Source organism: Dicentrarchus labrax, unplaced genomic scaffold (genome assembly GCF_905237075.1).
Source record: "Dicentrarchus labrax unplaced genomic scaffold, dlabrax2021, whole genome shotgun sequence".
NCBI classification, from domain to species: domain Eukaryota; kingdom Metazoa; phylum Chordata; class Actinopteri; family Moronidae; genus Dicentrarchus; species Dicentrarchus labrax.
In genome coordinates, this window is record NW_026136721.1 from 23,756,846 (window position 1) to 23,777,655 (window position 20,810).

The 20,810-nt window shown below is 40.7% G+C and overlaps 1 protein-coding gene across 1 annotated transcript; it reads right to left on the minus strand.

The window, feature by feature from the left end:
* Positions 1 to 533: 533 nt before the first annotated feature.
* Positions 534 to 18,699, minus strand: spock3 (SPARC (osteonectin), cwcv and kazal like domains proteoglycan 3). The gene is made up of 11 exons (XM_051384016.1): positions 18,571 to 18,699; positions 18,285 to 18,407; positions 7,907 to 7,946; positions 5,768 to 5,876; positions 4,956 to 5,064; positions 4,688 to 4,796; positions 4,284 to 4,397; positions 3,981 to 4,202; positions 3,238 to 3,300; positions 3,015 to 3,152; positions 534 to 2,850 (listed from the first exon to the last, which is right to left on the minus strand). The coding sequence occupies exons 2-11, from the start codon at positions 18,405 to 18,407 to the stop codon at positions 2,693 to 2,695; spliced, it is 1,185 nt and encodes a 394-aa protein (XP_051239976.1). The 5' UTR covers positions 18,571 to 18,699; the 3' UTR covers positions 534 to 2,692.
* Positions 18,700 to 20,810: the final 2,111 nt, after the last annotated feature.

Genomic DNA, 20,810 nt, shown 5'->3' on the forward strand with positions numbered 1-20,810 from the left:
TGTGCCTTTTCCCTGTGCAAATTCATTTAGTGTATGTTTTGCTCTACATGTGTTTATGTGTGCTTGTATGGGCTGTGTGTATGTATGCATGTATGGTGTGGGTCTGGCGGAAGCTCATAAAATATTCACCTTTTCTTCTCCTACATAATGCAGTAATGTTCCTGCACACAGAACTCATTGCCTATAAACAAGCAGTTTGTCACTCCTGCCCACCGTCCGCTTTCTCTTATTTTAAACTGGCTTTAAATGGTGTGTGAATATTTCCAACTTCCACTTATGGCAGATGTGTCATTCGAACAGCTGTACACCTGTGAACTTGTGTTTTCTCAGTTCCCTCATATTCATTAAATTACACATACTCAACTTCTATAGCACGAAACATAGGCCACTTGTCTGTCTTTTCCTAAATATAAGCACGCAAACAGAGAACCAAGACAAAAACCACGGAACAGAAACTTGGTCACATGGAAACACGAGTTCATATACATTCATTCACGTGTCCCCCAAGTAACACTCACGCGGTCAAGCAAACATTGGTCAATATAGCTTTTATTTCAGCAAATCATACATACACTGTAAAAAATGCATCTGTATCATAACCTTAAAACACTATCAGAGCTGTGATGACAGTGTGTGATTGGTTGAGAGTGGCTACAGTGTCTGAGGTCATCAAAATGATTTGCATGTCATCACACTCAAGAAACAGCACACTTTAAAACTGAAATTCTTTCCAGTTCGTAAAGTGAATTGAAATTCCAAGTTAAAAGGAATGAGGGGAGAAAAAAAATAACTATCGGACAGTTAGATGGCACTTTTCAGGTCTTAATGTGGAATTTCAACAGATGTTTTCATCAAAATGAAGCCTGACGGCAGATTAATAATTGAGAATTAACATAGGAGCTCAGCAAATCCCAGGTCTGCATAAAGAGTTACAGGACTTATCAAGAATACACAAATCTGGGATCAGTTTCAGTTTTCAACCCTGACAGATATACACTATAAGTAGTTATAGCAGATCGGGTACAAATCAAGCTTTTGAAACAAAGTAAAAGCAAAACACTGTAAGATGATCATCTTCTTTTATATAAAGCTGACTAAACCAAGGCTTCCCCTAACCAGTGTACTAATATATAAACCATTTTCAAATCCAGCAGAATCTAAGTGTTTTTATGCCTTAACTGTTAAGTATATCTGTGCTTCTCTACATTCTAGCTATCCTATGTAATCAAATCAAAAGATCTGAAATATGGCCTATATAACACCATCATGAGAGACCCAAAACACAAGCCATACCAAAACCCAAACAGTTTCCGAGCTTGACAGTGAAGCCGCTCTTACGCAGTGTCAAGACGAGTTTAAGTTAGTCCAGTAAGCATGCTTCTCCCACTATTCCCATCATCTGTCCTCACCAGTAAAAGGCACACCTTACCCTTTATCCCCTGCCAGACACTTTCAATAGGTCTGCAGGACTCCGTGCTTTTATTACTGTGCAAGAGATTTATTGTGTTACACTGTGTGCTCAAATCACTAAATTCCAAGACTCATATCTGAAAATGTCCAACATCAAGCTCTTAACGCTTTCTTTGGAGTTGATGTTGTGACGTGAGCTGCTATGAGTTTTTCTTTGAGCTCACTGATGTATTAAAGGTAAGTAAACACTTTTTAATCACACAGACTTGTGGCTCAAGAAGTTTATAACTATAGTAAGCGCAGATTCATCTGTACACGCTTGAGGGAATTTTTCACCCTCAAGCCTTCGTGATATATATTTTGAGCTCCACAAAAGGTTTAGCCTCTGGTTCTACAGACTGAAACAACATCACGCAGTATTAGACATGCTATGGCAAATCTGTTTCATCTTCTGTATTCATCCAACAATGGATTAGAAAAATAGATAATAACATTTTCCCCCCTAACACCACCGACCAAGCAGTAATTTGTCTTTCCTTGTTGCTGAGCCTTTGAGATGATTTGACTTGATTTGTGTCTCAGTGAAAACAGCTAGCATGTCGGTTCTGATTGTTATCCAACTCACACTGTTTTTTTGTTTTTTTTTTAGCCTTAATTCTCCTAATGAAGCATGTCTAACTCTTATCTTGTTTTTCCACACAGTTACAGTCACAGTTACAAATCAAGATCAAAAGAAACCTAAAGAGTGCAATATTCTCTTATCTACATCATCAACATCCCACCTATACACAGGAACATTTGATAAGGAGTAAAAGTGTTGGGGGGGGGGGTTATGAGGATGAAGGAATGAAGAAGGGGAAATCTCTTTAACATTGTGCCTCAGGCATCAACACACTCAGGCATCAGAGTGCTGCACATGGACAGGACACACTAGTAGACATGGACTGTCCAATGAAGGGAGAGGTCTTTGCACACGTGACCAAATCCAAAGCACTGGATTGGTTTGTTGATTAGTCCTTGTCAGGTTCTCTGGTTGGCTGACACACAAGTGAACAAGTGCCGTTAACCAATCATATTTTATACTTAGAGAGGAAGAGAAATCATAAACGTTTGCCAGGAATATTGTTTTTTTTTTTCTTACTAATGAACAAACAATACACAGAGAGTAGTCCATAGGCTGTTAGTACGATTAAGTATCTGCCTGGGGAGTCACCTAGAAACGTGCAGTTTGACCAAACAAACAGTTTTCTCTTTTTTCTTTTTTTTCTTTTCTTTTTCAAAATTACGACAGATATTCGTCGTTGTCGTCGTCATCATCCTCGTCCTCGTCGTCCTCGTCGTCCATCCCGGCCTGGTCGTTGAGGACAAAGGAATCTTCATCGTCATCAGTGAACAGCGAGTCTCCGCTGCCGAGGTCTCCTGAAGACTCCAAAATCACGCCTAGAAACGGAAAATGAACCGAATCTTAAAGTCAAAGGAATAGTTTTGGGAAATAGTTAGTCGGTACTGATGTGTCAAGACTGACTATGACTATGGCTGCAAATCAATCTCTTTGTTCTCTTACACAAACACAGACACATGACACTCCTCAGAGTTTTGCCTACCGCAGTTTGCTGGGCCATGGGTGCGTGAGCCGGCCACCTCGTTGCCATAGCGATCTGTGCACCAGCACTGGCCGCTGCTGCTGTGACACTGGTGGGACCTGTAGTAACCATCCTCATCACAGGACGGCAGATACTGACCTGCACATACAAGCCAAAACACACAGATGCACACAATGAAGAAGGGTAACACATTTTTGTGTGTGTGTTTGAGAGTGTGTCTCACCAAGCAGTTTCTTCCCCGCTTGCTTTTTGTTGATACTGGACAGCTCTGCTTTACAAGGGGAATCTGAAAAGGAGAGACAAGGGACTTTGGTGATAAACTGCATAAGTCTGCTTTTCTGGGAATGCATCTGTGAGAACTTTGCTTCCTTTGTGTACTTTTTGCTTCCGTAGTGATGTTTGTTATCCTGCTGTCTTTGCTTGTACGAGTGCGGCTGTGGAGACTTTACATAGTTTCTTTATGTGCAAAAAACTAATTTCTTCCTTGGTCTCATACCGTGGCATTTGTATTGTATTGTATTGTGTTGCAATTTTTTTTATAGTAATGTATTTTGTACATGTCAATGAAGAATATGCCATTGTGATTGAATGGAAAGTGTCTATTATTATTATTATATCTGTAGAAGTTAGTTTATAAATTAAAGAAAAACTATGCTTTAATACAGCTTGTGTCTTGCTGTTCTCAGGATTTGGCCATCATTTCTATCAGCTACAATAACAATGTGCTCACCAAAGTAGCTACTGAGATTGGGGAACTAGCTACAAATACGAAGGGGTGATTGTAAACAAGTCTGTGTCATTTTTTTAAACCACTTTATTTAAATTGAAAATGCACCCATAATGTTCATAATGAGCCAAACTACGATAAGTGTAGTGGGTCAAAGTTAAATCAGAAAGTCAGTCTGTTTACAATGGACAGTTAAAGTTGTTAATAAATTTGCGTATGAGTGCATGGAGATACCTTACCTGTGTACCTCTGGAAGCATGTGCACCACTCAGAGCTGGTTATAACATCATCGGCATGTGTGTCACAGGACTTGAAGAAATCATCGGAGCAGGGCTCGTTCCTGTCCAAGTAGAGGCTCTTGATCTCTGCCTCGTCCAGCTGGAGGTCAAAGTTTGTGTCCACCCGGGAGAACATCCAGCCCAGAGGGTCCTTACAAATGGGTGACGCCCCGACCTCAGACTCTGCAAGGAAAGGTTAAAAAATGAGTTCAGATGCAACCAGGTGCATGAAGAAATTATTTCCGTTAATGCCACGTGACTTACTATTCTTCTCTGGCTTCTGGATCTTGACTCTCTTGTGGATGCCATTCTCATGCAGCACTCTGAACCAGTCTCTCAGACGGCTCACCACCTCCTTCAGCTCCGACTCACTGCACACTGAGGAACAATAACAGTAATGATTAAGGATGATAAAGTGATGCTTTATTGTCCCCCTACTCCATTGTGGAGTAAAGAAGTTAGAGTTAGTGATAGCACAGCTGCCCTGAAACTTCAGTGTCATGCTAAAAGACACGTTAGAAGGGCAGAAGGGCTTCAGCTCGTCAAGAGGGGGCTTTTAACACGTGCTTGAACACCATTGAAGACTTTTTCATTCGGGGAGAATTTACAGTTTCTTCTGCACAGTATCCTAGCTTGCAGTGTGCAGTCATGTGTGCAGAACCTTGTACCTTTCTTCTCTGCAGAGCTCTGTTCAGGCTGAGAGGGGCAAGGACACAAGCCAGGACACTTCACAGCGATCTTCTTTCCTGTGATGCACGCCTGGTAGTCTAACTTACACTGAGCGGAAGAGACAATGACAGAAGGAGGGGGACAGAAGAAGGAAGTAAAATCAGGATGTGAGTTTCCTCAAGAGGAAATGTAACTCATGTGCACGCGAATGTATGCGAGAGATGAAGTGACTGTGTATGTGTTTGAATGTGCGTGTGTGTGGAGTACCTTGGTGGAGTAGCTGTGGCCGTCAGTTCCACAAACAGGAGCGGGGTGGACCACAGGACAGGGTTTGCACTTTGACCCCGGACTCTGGTACAAACTGGGATCTTTAAAACTACAGAGGAGATTCAAAAGATTGCATATGAAAATATTTCAAATGATGCATCACTTTGACATAGTCTCCATCACAATACACTGTTTATCCTCCCTTACTCCAAGCATTTTGTATCTCTGATGTATTTTCTTGTTCATACATCAATTTCAGAATTGCAACAAGGATTATGATTTATGTGCGATTATTTTCTGATTTACTTACACTGTGTAGTGGTAATTGTGTTGTTGCTAAGAATGGGAAATGAGGTCAGTATGGTGTTACTGTCCTCTGTCCAGTCTGCAGTGTCCCAGACAGACACACACACATACACACACACACATACAAAGCCCATTCATATCACTTGGCAGGACTTTGTGTTCGTTGTAAGGCGGTGCCAATGCTGGGGTAATTGGACTAAAAAGTAATGTCACAAGAGAGCTGGGCAACCAGTAGACCAGCTGGAAGAATAGAAAAACAGCCACCCCTCTGGTGTTGTTGCTTATCATGCTGCATGAATAAGTGAGAGGGGAAAAAAACACGAGGGAGGAGAGAAGAAATGGGAAATAAAAAGAGATTGGATTCGCTCCTAATCCACTGTTTCATTTCTGGATTTGTCACGGAAACATCTGAATGCAAATTTGAGGGACAGCTTCGAAACTTACGCCTGTTTGAAAGGGCAAGTGTATGTGTGCATGTGTGCGTATGCCAGTGTGTGCGTTCTTACCTAACTCTCCTCTGGCTGACACAAGAGGCAGTCTTATAATCCTCAGCCACACACACCTTGTGGCGACTGCATTTGATCTTAAGACATGGGTCTTTGGCTGGATCAAGGCCTAAAAACACAAAACAGGGACAAAGATTTAGAACTCTTTTAAGTGTGCATGTGCATTGTATATGTGTGTGCAACCAAAACACAGCCTCTCTTTTCAAAGAGCTTCCTAGAAAGACTAAGCCCATGAGCATTAACAGAGAGAAAATCTTCCAAGGTTACATTTTCCTTTTGTTCTTTGAAATCCTAGATCAATGATTCCGTGTTAAACCATGGACTTCATTTAAAATTTTACAGATCCAAGCTATGTGCATAGGTGTTAGAGGTATGAGTGTGTGTGTAGGTGAGTGTGTGTGTAGGTGAGAGTGTGAGAGTGTGCGTGTGCGTGTGTGTGTGTGTGTGTGTGTGTGTGTGTGTGTGTGTGTGTGTTAAATCTCGCCACTGTCTCTTCGCTTACTGGCAATGTGTCTCTCATGCTGAACTCAAAGCCATAATACCGTTAAGTATCCTTACAGCTAAAAACAGATGGAACTGGTTACAGAAGCTACTTCTGACCTTACACCAGCCTGCAAACACTGTCAGTCACATGTGCGCTCTTTCTGAGATCCTCAAACTGATCTGGTATCAGATCTCACAGCTGAGGGCCCTATCTGGCTTTTACGCTGAGAGCTGATTTTAGATCTGAATCTCAGGCTGACGGTGTGATCTCTGTTCGTAAAGACAAGCTAGCTGTTTCTGACCGCTTGTCAGCCTTCAGTGTGGCACCTATGCGCAGGATCTAAGGCCCCTTGGCTGATCTCAGAACAGTTTGTTAATGACCTCTGCTCTAAAAGCACCTTACTGTAATCCCTGAGCAGCTTTGGCAGATTATCCTGCTTCCATCCTCCAACGCATCTAATGCTATTGTTTCCCTGACATGTCTGTGTGTGTGTGTGGATATACGTGTGTGAGTGTGTTTGAGGATAGTGATAAGTGAGAGTGAATGTGTTCCCGGTGTGCCTGCATGTGTGTATAAGCTTATCGTTGCCTGTTAATACAATGGGGAATGAATGATGATCAAAGAAGATATAATCAACTGGTCGATGTAGTGAAAAGAGTTGGAGATTGGAAATAACACACTTAACACACACTATACACACACCAGTAAGTAGTGTGAATGTTAAAATCAGTCTAACAAAGGTTTTCAGAAAAAACTACATGAGCTGATAGTATAAGTTTTAGAGACTAGACTAAATTAAACTGAGAAGAGAGAGATAATTTTTGTAATGGTGTAAACGCCTGTAATGATGCTGTAATGTTAGCTATTTTTACCAAGGTAAATGAGCTATTACTCCTGATTGTTTTTTCTATCTGTTAGTTATAGCAGGATATTTCCAAACTAAATTTCCATAAATTCTGGTGTAAAGTTAGGGAAGGCACCCAAAAACAAGTGATTTGTTTTGTGGAGAGGAGAGTGTGACCATGTGGCCATCTGTAAAGCACTTTTTTTGCTAAGCTCTTAAAGAAAGATGTCTCTTGAGTTTCTTGGATTGAGACACAGTACATTTTCACCATTACTTCTATCCTTCAGTCTTCACTAAATATGGTTTGATACAAATTTCAGTGACCCTGAATATATGTTATGTTTGAGTTTTGATGTCATATTATGTTCCTGTATTTGCCACATTGTACCTCTTGAATAGTAGTGCCATTGCAACCAAATGTAGATGTCATGCACATAATAACTTTGAGTCATCCAGCACGATTTGATGACATTTAGTTGGTTGCATTACAGTAACATAATACATGTATCTGGCCATAAACCGGTCGCAATAAATGTGACTCACCTATATTTTTCTACAGGTTGTACAAGAGCCTAATACTCTAATACCTACTTAATATATTCCTACTTCATTTTCTGTAGGTATTGCTGCAGATACTCATCCATATGCAGATTAAGCATTTTAACTAAACATTTTCTATTAATAAACTACCACATTTAAAGATGTGTTCAGCTTTGGAGGAGGTATGAGTTCTCTTTGTCCTTTTTAGTTTTTTTTTTTTTTCTTTCATCACAAAGCCAACAGCACTCGAGGCTCTCTTCCTCACACCCACCTTGATCGAAGGGCTTGGATGGAGTCCATGTTCCAGGCTCCTGAAACAGGGTTAACCAATAAACAAAAATCATAAACAATATTGTTCACATGACATCAAGAGTAAATGATACATGACAGATACAAGACTATTAACCAGCTGTACAAACCTCCACTTCCTTTAGGAGAAAGCATTACAGAGAGAGAGAATGAGGAATTGATTTTGATTAGGTTTTTCTTTTTGAGTGGAAACTTTGCAAAATTAAATAAACTGATGGAATTCTGGGAACACAAACAGCAACACACCATCAAGTACAAACACGTGGAGCATGCATTTATTCACCAAGGTAATGTTGATGTTATGACAGCAACTCCATGCTGTCATTTGCATAAAAAGGGGCCCGTGTGTCTTTGTGTATGAGTGTCTGTGCTGCTTATCATACTGTCCTTGTAAATTCACCTGATTTGTTTATGTATGTGGCATACACACTTAAAAGAGAGGGAGAATAACACATCAACCGAACAGGCTGAGCAGTTGTCAAAGGAATATTATATTTTTAGAGTTCACGTTGAGGTCATGAAAACGCAATATGAAGTGGAAATATTGACATTCAGTGAGGTAAAGTTGGGTTTAATGTCAGTCTTGTGTTTGAAAAAATCCTTTTAGATTCAAATTACGAGCAGTCACTGTAAAACTTGCATTGCATTGCATAGCAGAAATATATAAATATACCCTTTTTGGAACCTAATTTACTATACCATGCATCTTATTGACTAGAGACTTTATTAAAATCAAAGAAAACCTATGAATGTCACATTATGGACTCTGGCTTTGACATTGCAGTTACAGATTGGAGCTTAAATATAGAGTCCATAAACAGATTTAATCAAAAGCTAAATCATCAACACTCTGGGAAGATTTTTTTCTTTTCTTTTTTTTCCTGGGAAAATGTGATACTTAGGAAGTTAAGGGCGGTGTTCTGTAGAAAGCCTACTGCATTGTCAAATAAAAGCAACAGCAAATGTAAATCATAGTGATTAAGAATAATATAATGTCCCACATAACAGAGTGATTTACTCTTTACCTAAATGGTTTATAAAACCTTCCTAGATTTTGTCAAATGGTTCAATCTGTTGCCTGTGGGTGTGTGTCAACACTCTAAATAAGGATTGCACAGAGGTGAGTGATTTGCCTGCTTTTAATGGAAGGACAAGGAGACACACCTAAGGGGTGCTGGCTTATGATGCAAATGTAAAAGGAGCTTAAGAAATAGAGAGCTGTGTGTGTTCTCGTTCTCTGATCTCATTCGATAGTTTATTTTCAGTTCTGGTTTTAGCATTATTATTCAGTCACAATGATAACCTGTTCTCGTTCTTACATCTATCTTCTTTCTTGTTGTTTTTCATCATACACAACACTCACTCACACAAACACACACACATACACTTGTTTTTGACACTCTTGGGAAGGAACTGAATTGACACTCATTCTTTAGAGACCTAACCTGACCATAACCATAACCACAGCATGCTTAACCCCAGCGCGTACCCTAACATTGGTTAACCATTTGGTTATCACCTTATTAATGTGACTGTGTCAGTTGGTTTTTGTCCCCACAATCTGAATAACTGGCTGAAGACACTTTGGAAGTAAATGACAAAATTAAGTTACCCCAAAACAAAATTAACCTGACAAAAATCGATCGAAAATCTCAATAGTAGAATAAGTAGGCCTCAAAATTACTATTCCTTTACTAGTTTAATAGTGGATTATTGTTATCACAATACAGTCTGAAACTGCACACACGTAGCTTTGGCCCCTAGTGATTTACTGTAACTCAACAAAATATTCTCTCTCTAGCTCTCTTTGTCTCTCTGTGTGTATGTGTGTGTGTGTGTGACTCATTCAATTCTATATGCCAGAACAAATAGGAAGGGAGGGAAATAGAGGAGAGAAGAAAACCATCTTATCAGCATAAATCCCACAGTGCAGCGGAACGGAGACGAGTGTCTTATCCACCCAATTAAAGCCCCATGTTGTAGATTTGCACATTCTAATGTTGGGCAAATCTCAATAGGATATATCAAATTCAATTAAAGAGTGAAATTCACAACTGTTTTCCTTGGTGTACCATTCAATCATTCTATGGACACAATTACCTCTCACTCTTACATGTCCAGGGCAGATTGATTGCACTATTGTTATATATTCTGTGCGTACATCTATGGGTAGTATAGAGAGCAGAGATTAATTGTGCACCATCAATTATAAAGCAGCTATCAATTATGATCCAGTGGAAAACTAAAGAACAAGGAAGCTAAATGTGATTCAGAAAAGGACCTACAGAAACATAAGTGAACACTGAAAACTTGATCGGCCTAGTGAAGGCAGGAGTCACAGTAGAGGTGGGAATTATTGGCTTTAAACTGATTCATTTGTTACCATAACAATTGACACAATTAACTACACAATTGTACTGTATAACCATTAAAACGGTAATACAGTGACAGCTGCAGTAGTAATGGAGCTATGTTGACAGTACCAAGTTTGATGTTTCAGTACTTCCAGGGCAGGAAGTTTGGGGGGGGTTTGGATAGGTAAAAGGGTGAATGGGTGTGTAAGTATTTTTATAAACATGCAGTACTACAGTGCACTATATTGTACTGTGTTGATTCAGTTTGCCTTTGGTATAAATGTTGGAGCAAATGTTGCATTGCTTTTTAGTCGGTTAAGTGCGTTCTGGCTTGACAAGTTAGAAACACACAATGTAAGAACGGTTCACTGACGGTTGAAATGTGGTTGCATAAATCATCTTCCTGCAGTATTTCTTTGCTGTCAATATTTCTTGAAGCAGCTAAAGTACGTTTACACCTTGCACTTGTCTGCCAGGCTTGTTTGTGAGATGCAGTTTCCTGTGTCACCCGTGAAAAGAAATAGACACAATGACAGAGTTACTGACCTGCATTTCACAACACTGATGCATCCCATCGTAAATAACTCTGTTTTATTTTAGCAAATCAGTTCAATTGAATCTGCAGGTTTTATATGCAATGCATCAGTGCTGTCAATGAACTGGTACACCTCTACGCTATCAAGCTCCCTCATTCGAAAGGTTGTACATTACCTTTACACAGTAATACACACACCTCAACAAGACTGAACTGCTTCTGTAAGTGTTACTGATGGTCATTATGCAGACTGTGCAGCTTAATTTAGATATCAATGTGTCTGTATACAGTGCACGCATGTTCCGAACCCCTTTACTTTACAAAAGATCCTAGTTATTTTTCAAAAACCACGGCTTTATCTTCCTCTTTCTGTCTCACTTCCTTGCACTCTCTAAGGTGAACAGGGTCAACTCTTCCTTTTTGTCAGCTCTAATTAATTTCTCCTTCTTGTCCTTCGTTGCTGTCTCCTCTCTGACCCTCTGCATCTTCATAACAGAATCTTCATTAGTCATTATATCACTGCTCCCTCTCTACCTTCCACTTCTGTAAAGGTTTATGTTACAATAAGAGAAAAATTCGACAGTGGCTCTGTCTGCTTCTTTTGTATATTTATGCACAGTCCTTACAACATCTTAATTTAGAAAAAAAAAAAACACACATACTGAAAGCTTAGCCAAGATAAAGCCAAATAGAGAGGTACTTTTGTTTCTGCTCAGGATGGTTCCCCTCTAGCACTGCAGACCATGAAGACTAAATAATGAGAACATTGCATTATGGGGGCCAGACCCTCTAGACCAGTCAAGACAACAAAAGTGCTTGCGGTCTGATTCCTTAATGGAGTCAACAGACACAGGCACATACAAAGATATACACCGAAACACACACACATGCAGGTCCACACACACACACACACACACACACACACACACACACACACACACACACACACACACACACACACATAGACAGATCTAAAAACAAACAAACTTATCACCACAACACTGAATGTAGTGCCAGAATCTGTCAGCACTACAAAACATCAAATAACTGCATGAATGCACTTCACTGCACATGCAACCAGCCACCCACTTTCCAAAAACCACAGAAAACCCGAAATTCAACAATAGGTCTAATGGCCTCCTGAGTGTGCGCTAAAAATAGCAACTTTTCAATTTATCTCTCCATCTCTTTCCACCTCTACCCCCCCTCTCTCCCCCTTACAGTTATAACAGATTTTTTTATCCCCCTCGTGTACACAAATACACTAAAACACAACAGTGTTTGCATTCGGCGCTGTTGGCTAACATTCTAATTTACTAGTGTGGTTTTATCTACACGTCTACAGAAATAAGTCCTTGTGAATATGTTGCTTCTGACAACCACTTTCCTTCAGATTCTTACAAATCATCCCTACTTATAGTGTCCTAATGGCTTCCTTACCTTTACTGGCTCCTTGCTGCCTTCCACCTAACTTCCAACAGGAGAAATATGTGCATGTTTTCACTGTACTGGCTCTGCTTGTCTTGCTCAAGCTTGTCGCATGCATGCACGCACAAAAGCACACAAACACACACTGAGGTGCTTTGAAGTGGAAAAGGCCTCGAGCTCTGTACCTCCCCTACATCATTCACCCTCCATAACACAAACAACACAGGACAGACATCCACAGTAAAAAAAAAAAAAAAAAAAAACACACACACAAAAAGAGAGATAAGAGGTGAAGAGAGGAGAGGAGAGGATGAAAGGGTGTAATCTACTCTAATGTGGCCGGTCCAAACAAGATTTTAATTCACTCATACAATCAAGCATCGTGCTCTCCATCACACATCATTCACTGTGCAATTTCTTTCCGTTCATTGTTAAATCTTCCTCCTCCTCAGCTTATCTCTTTACTCCGTGGCAGTGCTGAGAGCTAGCCAAGGCCCGGCAAGCAGAGCAGAATGTCTAAAAAACTGAGATGGCACCAGTGCAGCACAGACAGCCCCAGGCCTCTCCAGCCATCCTATAACAGGACTTACAGTAAATCAGTGGCCAAGATCCTATCTAGTGCACTTAGCAGGAGACCCACTTATGGCTCTTGCGGAAAGATGAAAGCGACAGAACATGCCTAAAATGTAAATGTAGGATGTTGCAACATAAATAATCACATTATAGATTGGTCTTTAAGTCAGGGGGTCATTTTAAGCGACAGGATTGGGTTTCGCCGCCTATTTGTAAAGCCATTACTACGTTTGCATGTAAAGTTCCTCCTTGTTTCTTAATTAGCTGCTAACTAGTATTATTAATACTAAGTTGTATTGGTAATGTAAACAGGAAGTTACATGTAGCATCAGAAGCTACAGCTAGTTAACCGACAGTCCTCGATGTAGGTATGAGAAATATGTTTCAGGGTTAGTATTCATACAGGTCACAGTGACAAGGAAACATCTGATTAAGATAACCTAACTGACAGCAGTTGGGGATTAGTGGCTTTTAATTTGAGCTGTGTCGTGTTTGTAAGTAGGCTAATATTAACTAGTCTATAGTTACACGCATCCGTCAGGCGAAAGCTGGCAGCACGGTTTTAACATTTAGCAATAATTAAGAACGTAAATCACCACTTAGTAAACAGCAACCCCAGTTCATTAAAATATACTTTTTGAGGGTTTAATTAATTATTATTCATATTTATTATTTACATGTTCTACATAATCACAGGCAGGTTTAGAGGCATCATGTGTCATGACAAGCAGTTACAGCTTCTCTGTGCAAACTGGCCCCTCGAGCTGTAACCTCTATACAGTGTTTGCAGTACGTGACAATACTGTGACAGTATTGGGATGCATGTGTTCCATTATGCCTGACTGTATCAATTAGATTGGCATCACTTCTCATTACAGTATAGTAGCCTATAGATCGGTGGTTCCCAACCCTTTTCTTTAAGGGACCCCTTTTCTATCATTGATTAAACAGGCGACCCCTGATTAAGTGATATGTTTTATGGATGTTTACTATACGTAGCAGTACAGAACACCTGATAACAATTAACAGATAACAGAATTGGCACAAATACTGAATGCAATAACTGCATAATGTTTGTTTAAAACTAGAGATTTGGATGAATTTTGAGCAGATTGTTTCTTGTGAGTATCAGTTAGAACTTTTCCTGATATTTTTAAAAACGTTTTTCTACAATTTTCTGTCTGTACATACTTAAAAGGCTTCTTTTTTTGGACAAATTCAGTGTTTCCTTCTCATTGTTGTATTAGCTCTTGTTTGAACTACAAATTGTTGTAATGCAGCTGTTCATTTTCATTCACTTAACTTCATTCCTGATTTTGAGAGAAAAACGTTGCAGTTTAGTCTAGACCAGAATATCTCACTGTTAATTGTACAAAGCCACATGCTAAACTCAAGTACAAATACGTACCATTTAGAAAACAGAAAAGGTGTGATAACATGTGTTGCCAATTAGACAAGCCTAATTAAAACTAGGCTTAGACGAGTCTTGGTAACAGACATGCAAAGAGAAAGGTAAGTTTGCCAAGACTGTCTGTCACTGCTTTTTTTTGCTACTTAGCTGAATACCTTTGTGTAATGTACTGATAAATTCCTGTGTGAAAGAATGCAAAAACACACAGTCACACACTGACAATGAAAGGCATGCACATATATACAGAGCACATAATGCTTTGGTGCTCCACCTCTATCTCTAATGCCTGATTCTCAAGGTTAAAACACAGACGTGAACACAGAGCCTTCAGTTCAATGCCAATCAACTCTACTCTCTTTCATTATTGTTTCCCACTCTATCTATCTATCTATCTATCTATCTATCTATCTATCTATCTATCTATCTATCTATCTATCTATCTATCTATCTTTTTTGTTCTGTTCCGAATAGGTTAAGTGTGTCTCATTGCCATTGGCGGTATTTATAGACCTCTGTATTAACACAGTCACCAAGCTCTCTCAACTCTCTCTCTCACTTTCTCTCTCTCTCTCTCTCTCTCTCTCTCTCTCTCTCTCTCTCTCTCTCTCTCACACACACCACACACACACACACACACACACACACACACACACACACACACACACACACACACACACAATCTTTGTCTCACTGTATCTCAAAGTGCAGCACATGGCCAATCACATTTCCTCTCTGGCTATTCGGTCCTGACACCCTATTTGCATAATCCAAATCCCGCTCAATAGTTGGACCTGAGGAGTATCACATGGCTCCACCTGAGCCGATGGGTTCACTTGAGTTTGACAGGCAGGGAAAGTGAGAGATAGAAAATGACATATAAAACATGAAATAAAAAGAGACAGCACCATTTTTAAAAAAAAAAAGGAAAGTTAATGGTGCTCCTGCCTTTGTCCCACTCTCTCTTTCTGACATTAAATATATCAATCCTACTGCATGTGTGCAACATGGTGGTAAAACTATTCATTAAAAGCTGGTGCGACAGAAGAGCACATTTTTTCTGGTGCATTATGTTAACTGTTGTTTCTACAGCTCACTGAAAATATCGCTCTTGAACAAAAAGCCTGTTTCTCATAATGTATGTGCATATATGTGCACGCATTCTGTTTGTGTCTGTGAGTGAGTGAGTGAGCGAGTGAGTGAGTGCAAGTGCAAGTGCAAGCGTGTACAAATCACTTCGGCTTATGTGGACCCATTTACCGCAATCTGTGGTTAGAGGCAAGATAGGCTCCTAACAAATACACTCTACCTGAAAGCTACACTGCAACTACTATACAGAACGACTTAAACCTTCCTTTTACATTGAATTCTGCTCTTTTCAGTAATTCACTAACAAACAATAGTGATTTCTACTGTCATTCATCTGTAGGCTTCACCTAATACGTATTTCATTAGTTAAACCATCTTTAAGCATTGTACAGAGTCTAAATGTGTGTAAACACTACAATAAAAAATAAAAAAATGATGTGAAAAATTCTTCACATTTACTGAAAGGCTGATGTGTAATTAATATCAGATCTTCATGGAAAGCATGAAGATCTGGGGGTTTAGCACTGAAATCCATGAATGAGTCTGGGGTCTATCAATGACTATTGCAATATAGAGTATATATATATATTTAGTTATGAAAAATTATTCATATTATCACTTTAAACACACAGTTAACTATAAAAACAGCTCCTCCATCCTTTAACATCTATGAAACTATTGTAATTTTAAACAATCCTACATATTTAATAGGCTTCTTTTTTTTGACAAATTCAGTGTTTCCTTTCTTATTGTTGTAGTAGCTCTTTGGTTGTTTTAACTGCGTACTTTTCTAATGCAGAATGAGGCTGTTTAGCAGAGAGTGAAGGCTCTGTGAATATTGAAACATATATGAAACTAATCCAAGAAAGCTATTGGGTATCGTAAACAATGTATAGGCTAAGCAACTCATCCTAGCTGTAACTTAAGTGCCCACATTAGAAAAAGTAAAATTAGCATCTGCCAAATTCTATGGCAAACATAACAAAATGCTCCCTACAGTTTGATACTTAAAGGACCAGTGTGAAGGATTTGGGGAAGCTGCAGATGGAAAACCAACTGAGCACTGCTTGCATCCGTGTTTGACAACCTTGCAATGAGAACGGGCTAACAAAAACCTGGCCCAATCCACAGCCAGTGTAAGTTTTGTCTATTCTGGGCTACTGTACAAACCATGGAAGGCAATAGGCAAATAGGATAGAGATAGATAGATAGATAGATAGATAGATAGATAGATAGATAGATAGATAGATAGATAGATAGACTTTATTAATCCCAGAAGGGAAACTGGGTCATCATAGCAGCCAGGTACATTTAAATACAACAAAAAACAATAGAATAAAATAAAATACAACAATAGAATAAAATACTAAGGTAGAAAAGATAAAAAAGATAAATAGGTAGCTATTACATTCCATTTCTGCCAATAGATCCTCAAAACTGTTACACACTGGACCCTTAACATTTAATACTCCAGCCACTACGTGCTTGAAATAAAATCTAATAAATGAACGGTTTTTATAAGCTGCCACTGTATGAACAAGCTGGGTAATGTCATGTGTTTAGGCAGACCCTTCAGAGGGGGCGTGTCAGGCGGTCTGTAGGTTGGACAACTGTCGGTACCGGTGGAACCATCATTGGTTGGACCGGGGCGGCGCCTGTCACTTCGTTTGGCTTTCCGATACATTTAAATCTCCATGGCTCTTTCTTTCTAACATACTGTTTATGCTTTCAGTCCGCACGGTCATGTAGACGCACTGCGCACGCACGCAAAACGCGGTGCCACCTGTAAAAAGGTGAACTTATGAACGTGAGTGAACACTTTAAGCTTTTGCAGCTTAGTTCTGAGTAAACTCCGGCGTTGTGTTTACTTCACTTGCTTCATGTTAGTGGCCCTGACTGCCAGGAAATAAAAAACAGTCCACTGGAGACTCTACCTGCTGATGCTCCATGGACAGGTGCTGAGCAAAATAAGACTACACAGGGGAGGAGGGGCTCTGCTGTGCGTCCCGTTAGCGCATGACTCCGTTTAAAACTGATAGGGTTCCTATCCAGCTCTGATCAGGGTTTAGCAGCCTATAGAAAGTTTAGTTCAGATTCGGGTCTTTCATTGGGGGAAAAATATCAGGACTGAAGCCTCGTAAGCCGCCTGGGATACACGAGCAAAGTCTGTATGGTAGCCTATGTGCCATGACAATCAGCGGCAACATACTCACCTTATACAAACATGTCTGGGTAATGGTGGCTGACAGCACCAGCATCATCAACCAGATCAGTTCAAACACAATCACTGCTACACTGCTTGAAAGAGGAGACCGCTGGGAGACTCAAAGCCACTAAGACACAGTGTAATATTCCTTTAATATTCCCACAGGGACTCATGTGAGCGTCTTGCTCTACTTTGTGGTCTTTGTCATTGTTTTAATGTGCTGTTACATTCCCAAATGGGGCTTGTGCTTTTGTTGTGATATTAGTATTAGTATTAGTAGCATACTGGCTAAAACACAATCTCCGCTGGTTGTGGTAGGTGTTTATTCTCCCAAACAAACTGCACATCCAGGCCTCACCGCTGCGGACTGCCTCCCCTCATACCTGCCCGTAATTAGGCCCCTTTCGGGGACTGAGTGGTGCCTCGATCTCGGACTGCTCGGCGATGTGCATTTGTGAGGCCTTGGCTATCTCTGCCTAACAGGGACGGCTATGGCGAAAATACACTCACGAAGCTAAATATCATCCTGGTACCGTTTGTGTATTTACTGTCTCAGTGGAGCAGGTGATGAACGTGTGACAAACACCACAACGGGCCCCGTGACGCGTCGCTTGGACACAAAACGAGGAGCGCATGATCACAAACCAATGAGGGTGGCTACTGGGAGAAAATGAGGGGGGTGGGGGTGTAAATGAGATAATGAGGAGGGGAACGGCGTTAATAATATAAGACAGAAATATTACTTACATCTCTGAATCGATCCCATCTCCCAGCGAGCCACTTATCATCCAAAAAATTGCCGCTGTCTGAGCGAGCGGAGACGTGTCCAAAGGAGACGGCGCACACACACAGCAAGGCGACGCTCAGCATCTGCGGACACACAACAACAGCACGGAGAGAGGACATGGATCAGGCTGTAGGACACCGCAGTCGCGCTGAAAACAGAGGCACCTCAATCTGCATCACACCAGCGATGAATGCTGAGCGACAACACTGAATATAACGATGCGGAGGTGTTTTCTTTTTCTCCTACCTTGTCGCATCAACTGCTCTCCAGACTGTATGTGCTCGCTGCCGTTTTCTGTCACTAGTAATAGCAGCTCTCTCTCTCTCTCTCTCTCTCTCTCTCTCTCTCTCTCTCCCCTCCCTCTCTCTCTCTCTCTCTCTCTCCGCACCGGCTGTCTGTGCGCAGCAGAAAACGGGAACGCGCGCATGGCACCGTGCGCGGGCCCTGCGCTCTGTCCCTCCCCCCCCCCCCCCGCCTCTCCTCATCAGTGCGGAGGAAACAGTCATGATTGCTCACTGTGGGCTGTTATCAGGCCACCGCAAAAGTGTCTTCCACTAATAACCTCTTATAAAAAAAAGACATTGGGAAAATGATAAAGGTTAGAAGGAAGATAGCTTCATATCATGGCAAGAATGTAGAAGGTTGTAGGAACGTTTTATTGATGGCATATTAAAAAAAAGTACAAAAAACAAAACAAACAAAAAACAACACTGTGATGCTGTAAATCCAAATACGAAAGATTTGAGTTTCTTTTTCAAAAGAGAAACTGTATGTAGATCAGACCCAAGTGCCTGTATGTGTGTGTGTGTGTGTGTGTGTGTGTGTGTGTGTGTTTTCCTTTATTTCTCCCATGTTCTTGCTTTGTTGCAGCCACAAGCTGCTCGGACTTGTTTGTACAGTAGTGAGTCATGAGAGAGTTTTCACATTCCTGCCAGAGGTTAGCTCAGGATTGTAAATTGATGCTGCATGATGACATGGTTTCCATATGAAATGCACCTAAATGGCTGCACGCTGGAAGATTTGTGGAGGTGGGTGGAACCGCTCTTTGTTAGGGTAGTCTTTTCTGGGACATTCAGAGCCCCAAAACATTCTTCCTAACAGGGGTTATGTGTGATTGAAAGTGTTTCAAGAGGGAGAATTTGTAGTTGGTGAACTTGGTTTAGACTACAACAGCATACCACAGCAGCTGCAGCATACAGATGGGTGACATATTAGGGAAAAAAAACACCGTGGTAAGGTGTTGAGCCACCACCAGCAACCAGAACAGATTCAGTATGCCTTGGTATACATTTCTACAAGTCTCTTCTTCCAAAAGATATTCCCTCATCTGGTGCCGTCTAACATGTCAGGTTAATGTAGAATGTAGATGTTCGACTTCATTGAAATCTGCTTACTGCAAAAGCCATAGCCAATGATTTACATTATTTTCAGCCTTATCAAACCACTCAGTCAGTGACCCTTCATGCCCCGTATGAATGAATCTGCATTCATTGTGATGTTTCTCCTCTTATGTTTTCCTACTCATGTTTTCCCTTTAAATTGTCAACCATTCTGTAGTAGTAGATAAAGAGGTGGACAACGAGGAGAACAATGTGGAAATAAAAGAGCAAAAACCTTGAAAACGTGAAAAGGGTGAGGAACTTTGAGGAATATTAATGTTATTACCAAGCTCTTTGCTGAGAAGCCTGATGGTCAGGTGGGTCACGACATTATTATGCACAGTTGCTGTAGAAACCAACCTTGACCTCAGCTTCACATCTTCATCTTTGTAAGACGCAGTGGAAAATGTGTGTGTGTGTGTGTGTGTGTGTGTGTGTGTGGGCATGTGGAGAAGATGACAGAGTGCAGATATTTGAAAGTCAAATTAGAACTATGAAGCATGCATGACTGCATCAGAGAAACAGAGAGTGTTTCATGTGGCGTGCTCCACTGAGATGCTAAATGGTCAATTGCAAAGAACTCACAGGTACAGGCATGTAAAAAATATGTTTGATGTGGCTTGTGTGTTCACTTAAACAGGAAGTGTGCAGCATGTAAACAGGAAACTGCTAGTAGAGAAGCCATTGCGGCTAAAAGAGCAGCAGATGCTGGTCTTCTTTGAGCAGCGCTTTCTTCTCGTATTTGATCTAATCTTAGTTATGACAACGAGTTGTGAAGATGGTGGTGTGCAGGACTGTGGATGACACGGCCTTTCTTTTATGACTTACTGTTAGCTTGTGCTTTGTGACATTTGTGCAGATGGAAGTGGTACAAGAGGTGTTTTTGTGTGTGTGTGTGTGTGTGTGTGTGTGTGTGTGTGTGTGTGTGTCTTCCAGCCCAGGAGGTTCATACATTATTCAGTCTCAGACATTAAAGATGTAGATGTGGTCAGAGACATATGCAGGAGAGAAACACAGAGTGCTCACACAGACACGCAAACGCAAATCTACATAAACTTGCCCACACACACAGACACAAACTTCTGTTGCCTATTGAAACTCGGCATA

Excerpts from the sequence above, each read along its gene's own strand:
- spock3 (XM_051384016.1), bottom strand. The coding sequence starts at position 18,407 with ATGCTGAGCGTCGCCTTGCTGTGTGTGTGCGCCGTCTCCTTTGGACAC. Across the intron at positions 5,877-7,906 it reads ATCCAAGCCCTTCGATCAAG|GCCTTGATCCAGCCAAAGAC; the intron begins GTGGGTGTGAGG and ends TTGTGTTTTTAG. Across the intron at positions 2,851-3,014 it reads CCATGGCCCAGCAAACTGCG|GCGTGATTTTGGAGTCTTCA; the intron begins GTAGGCAAAACT and ends TTCCGTTTCTAG.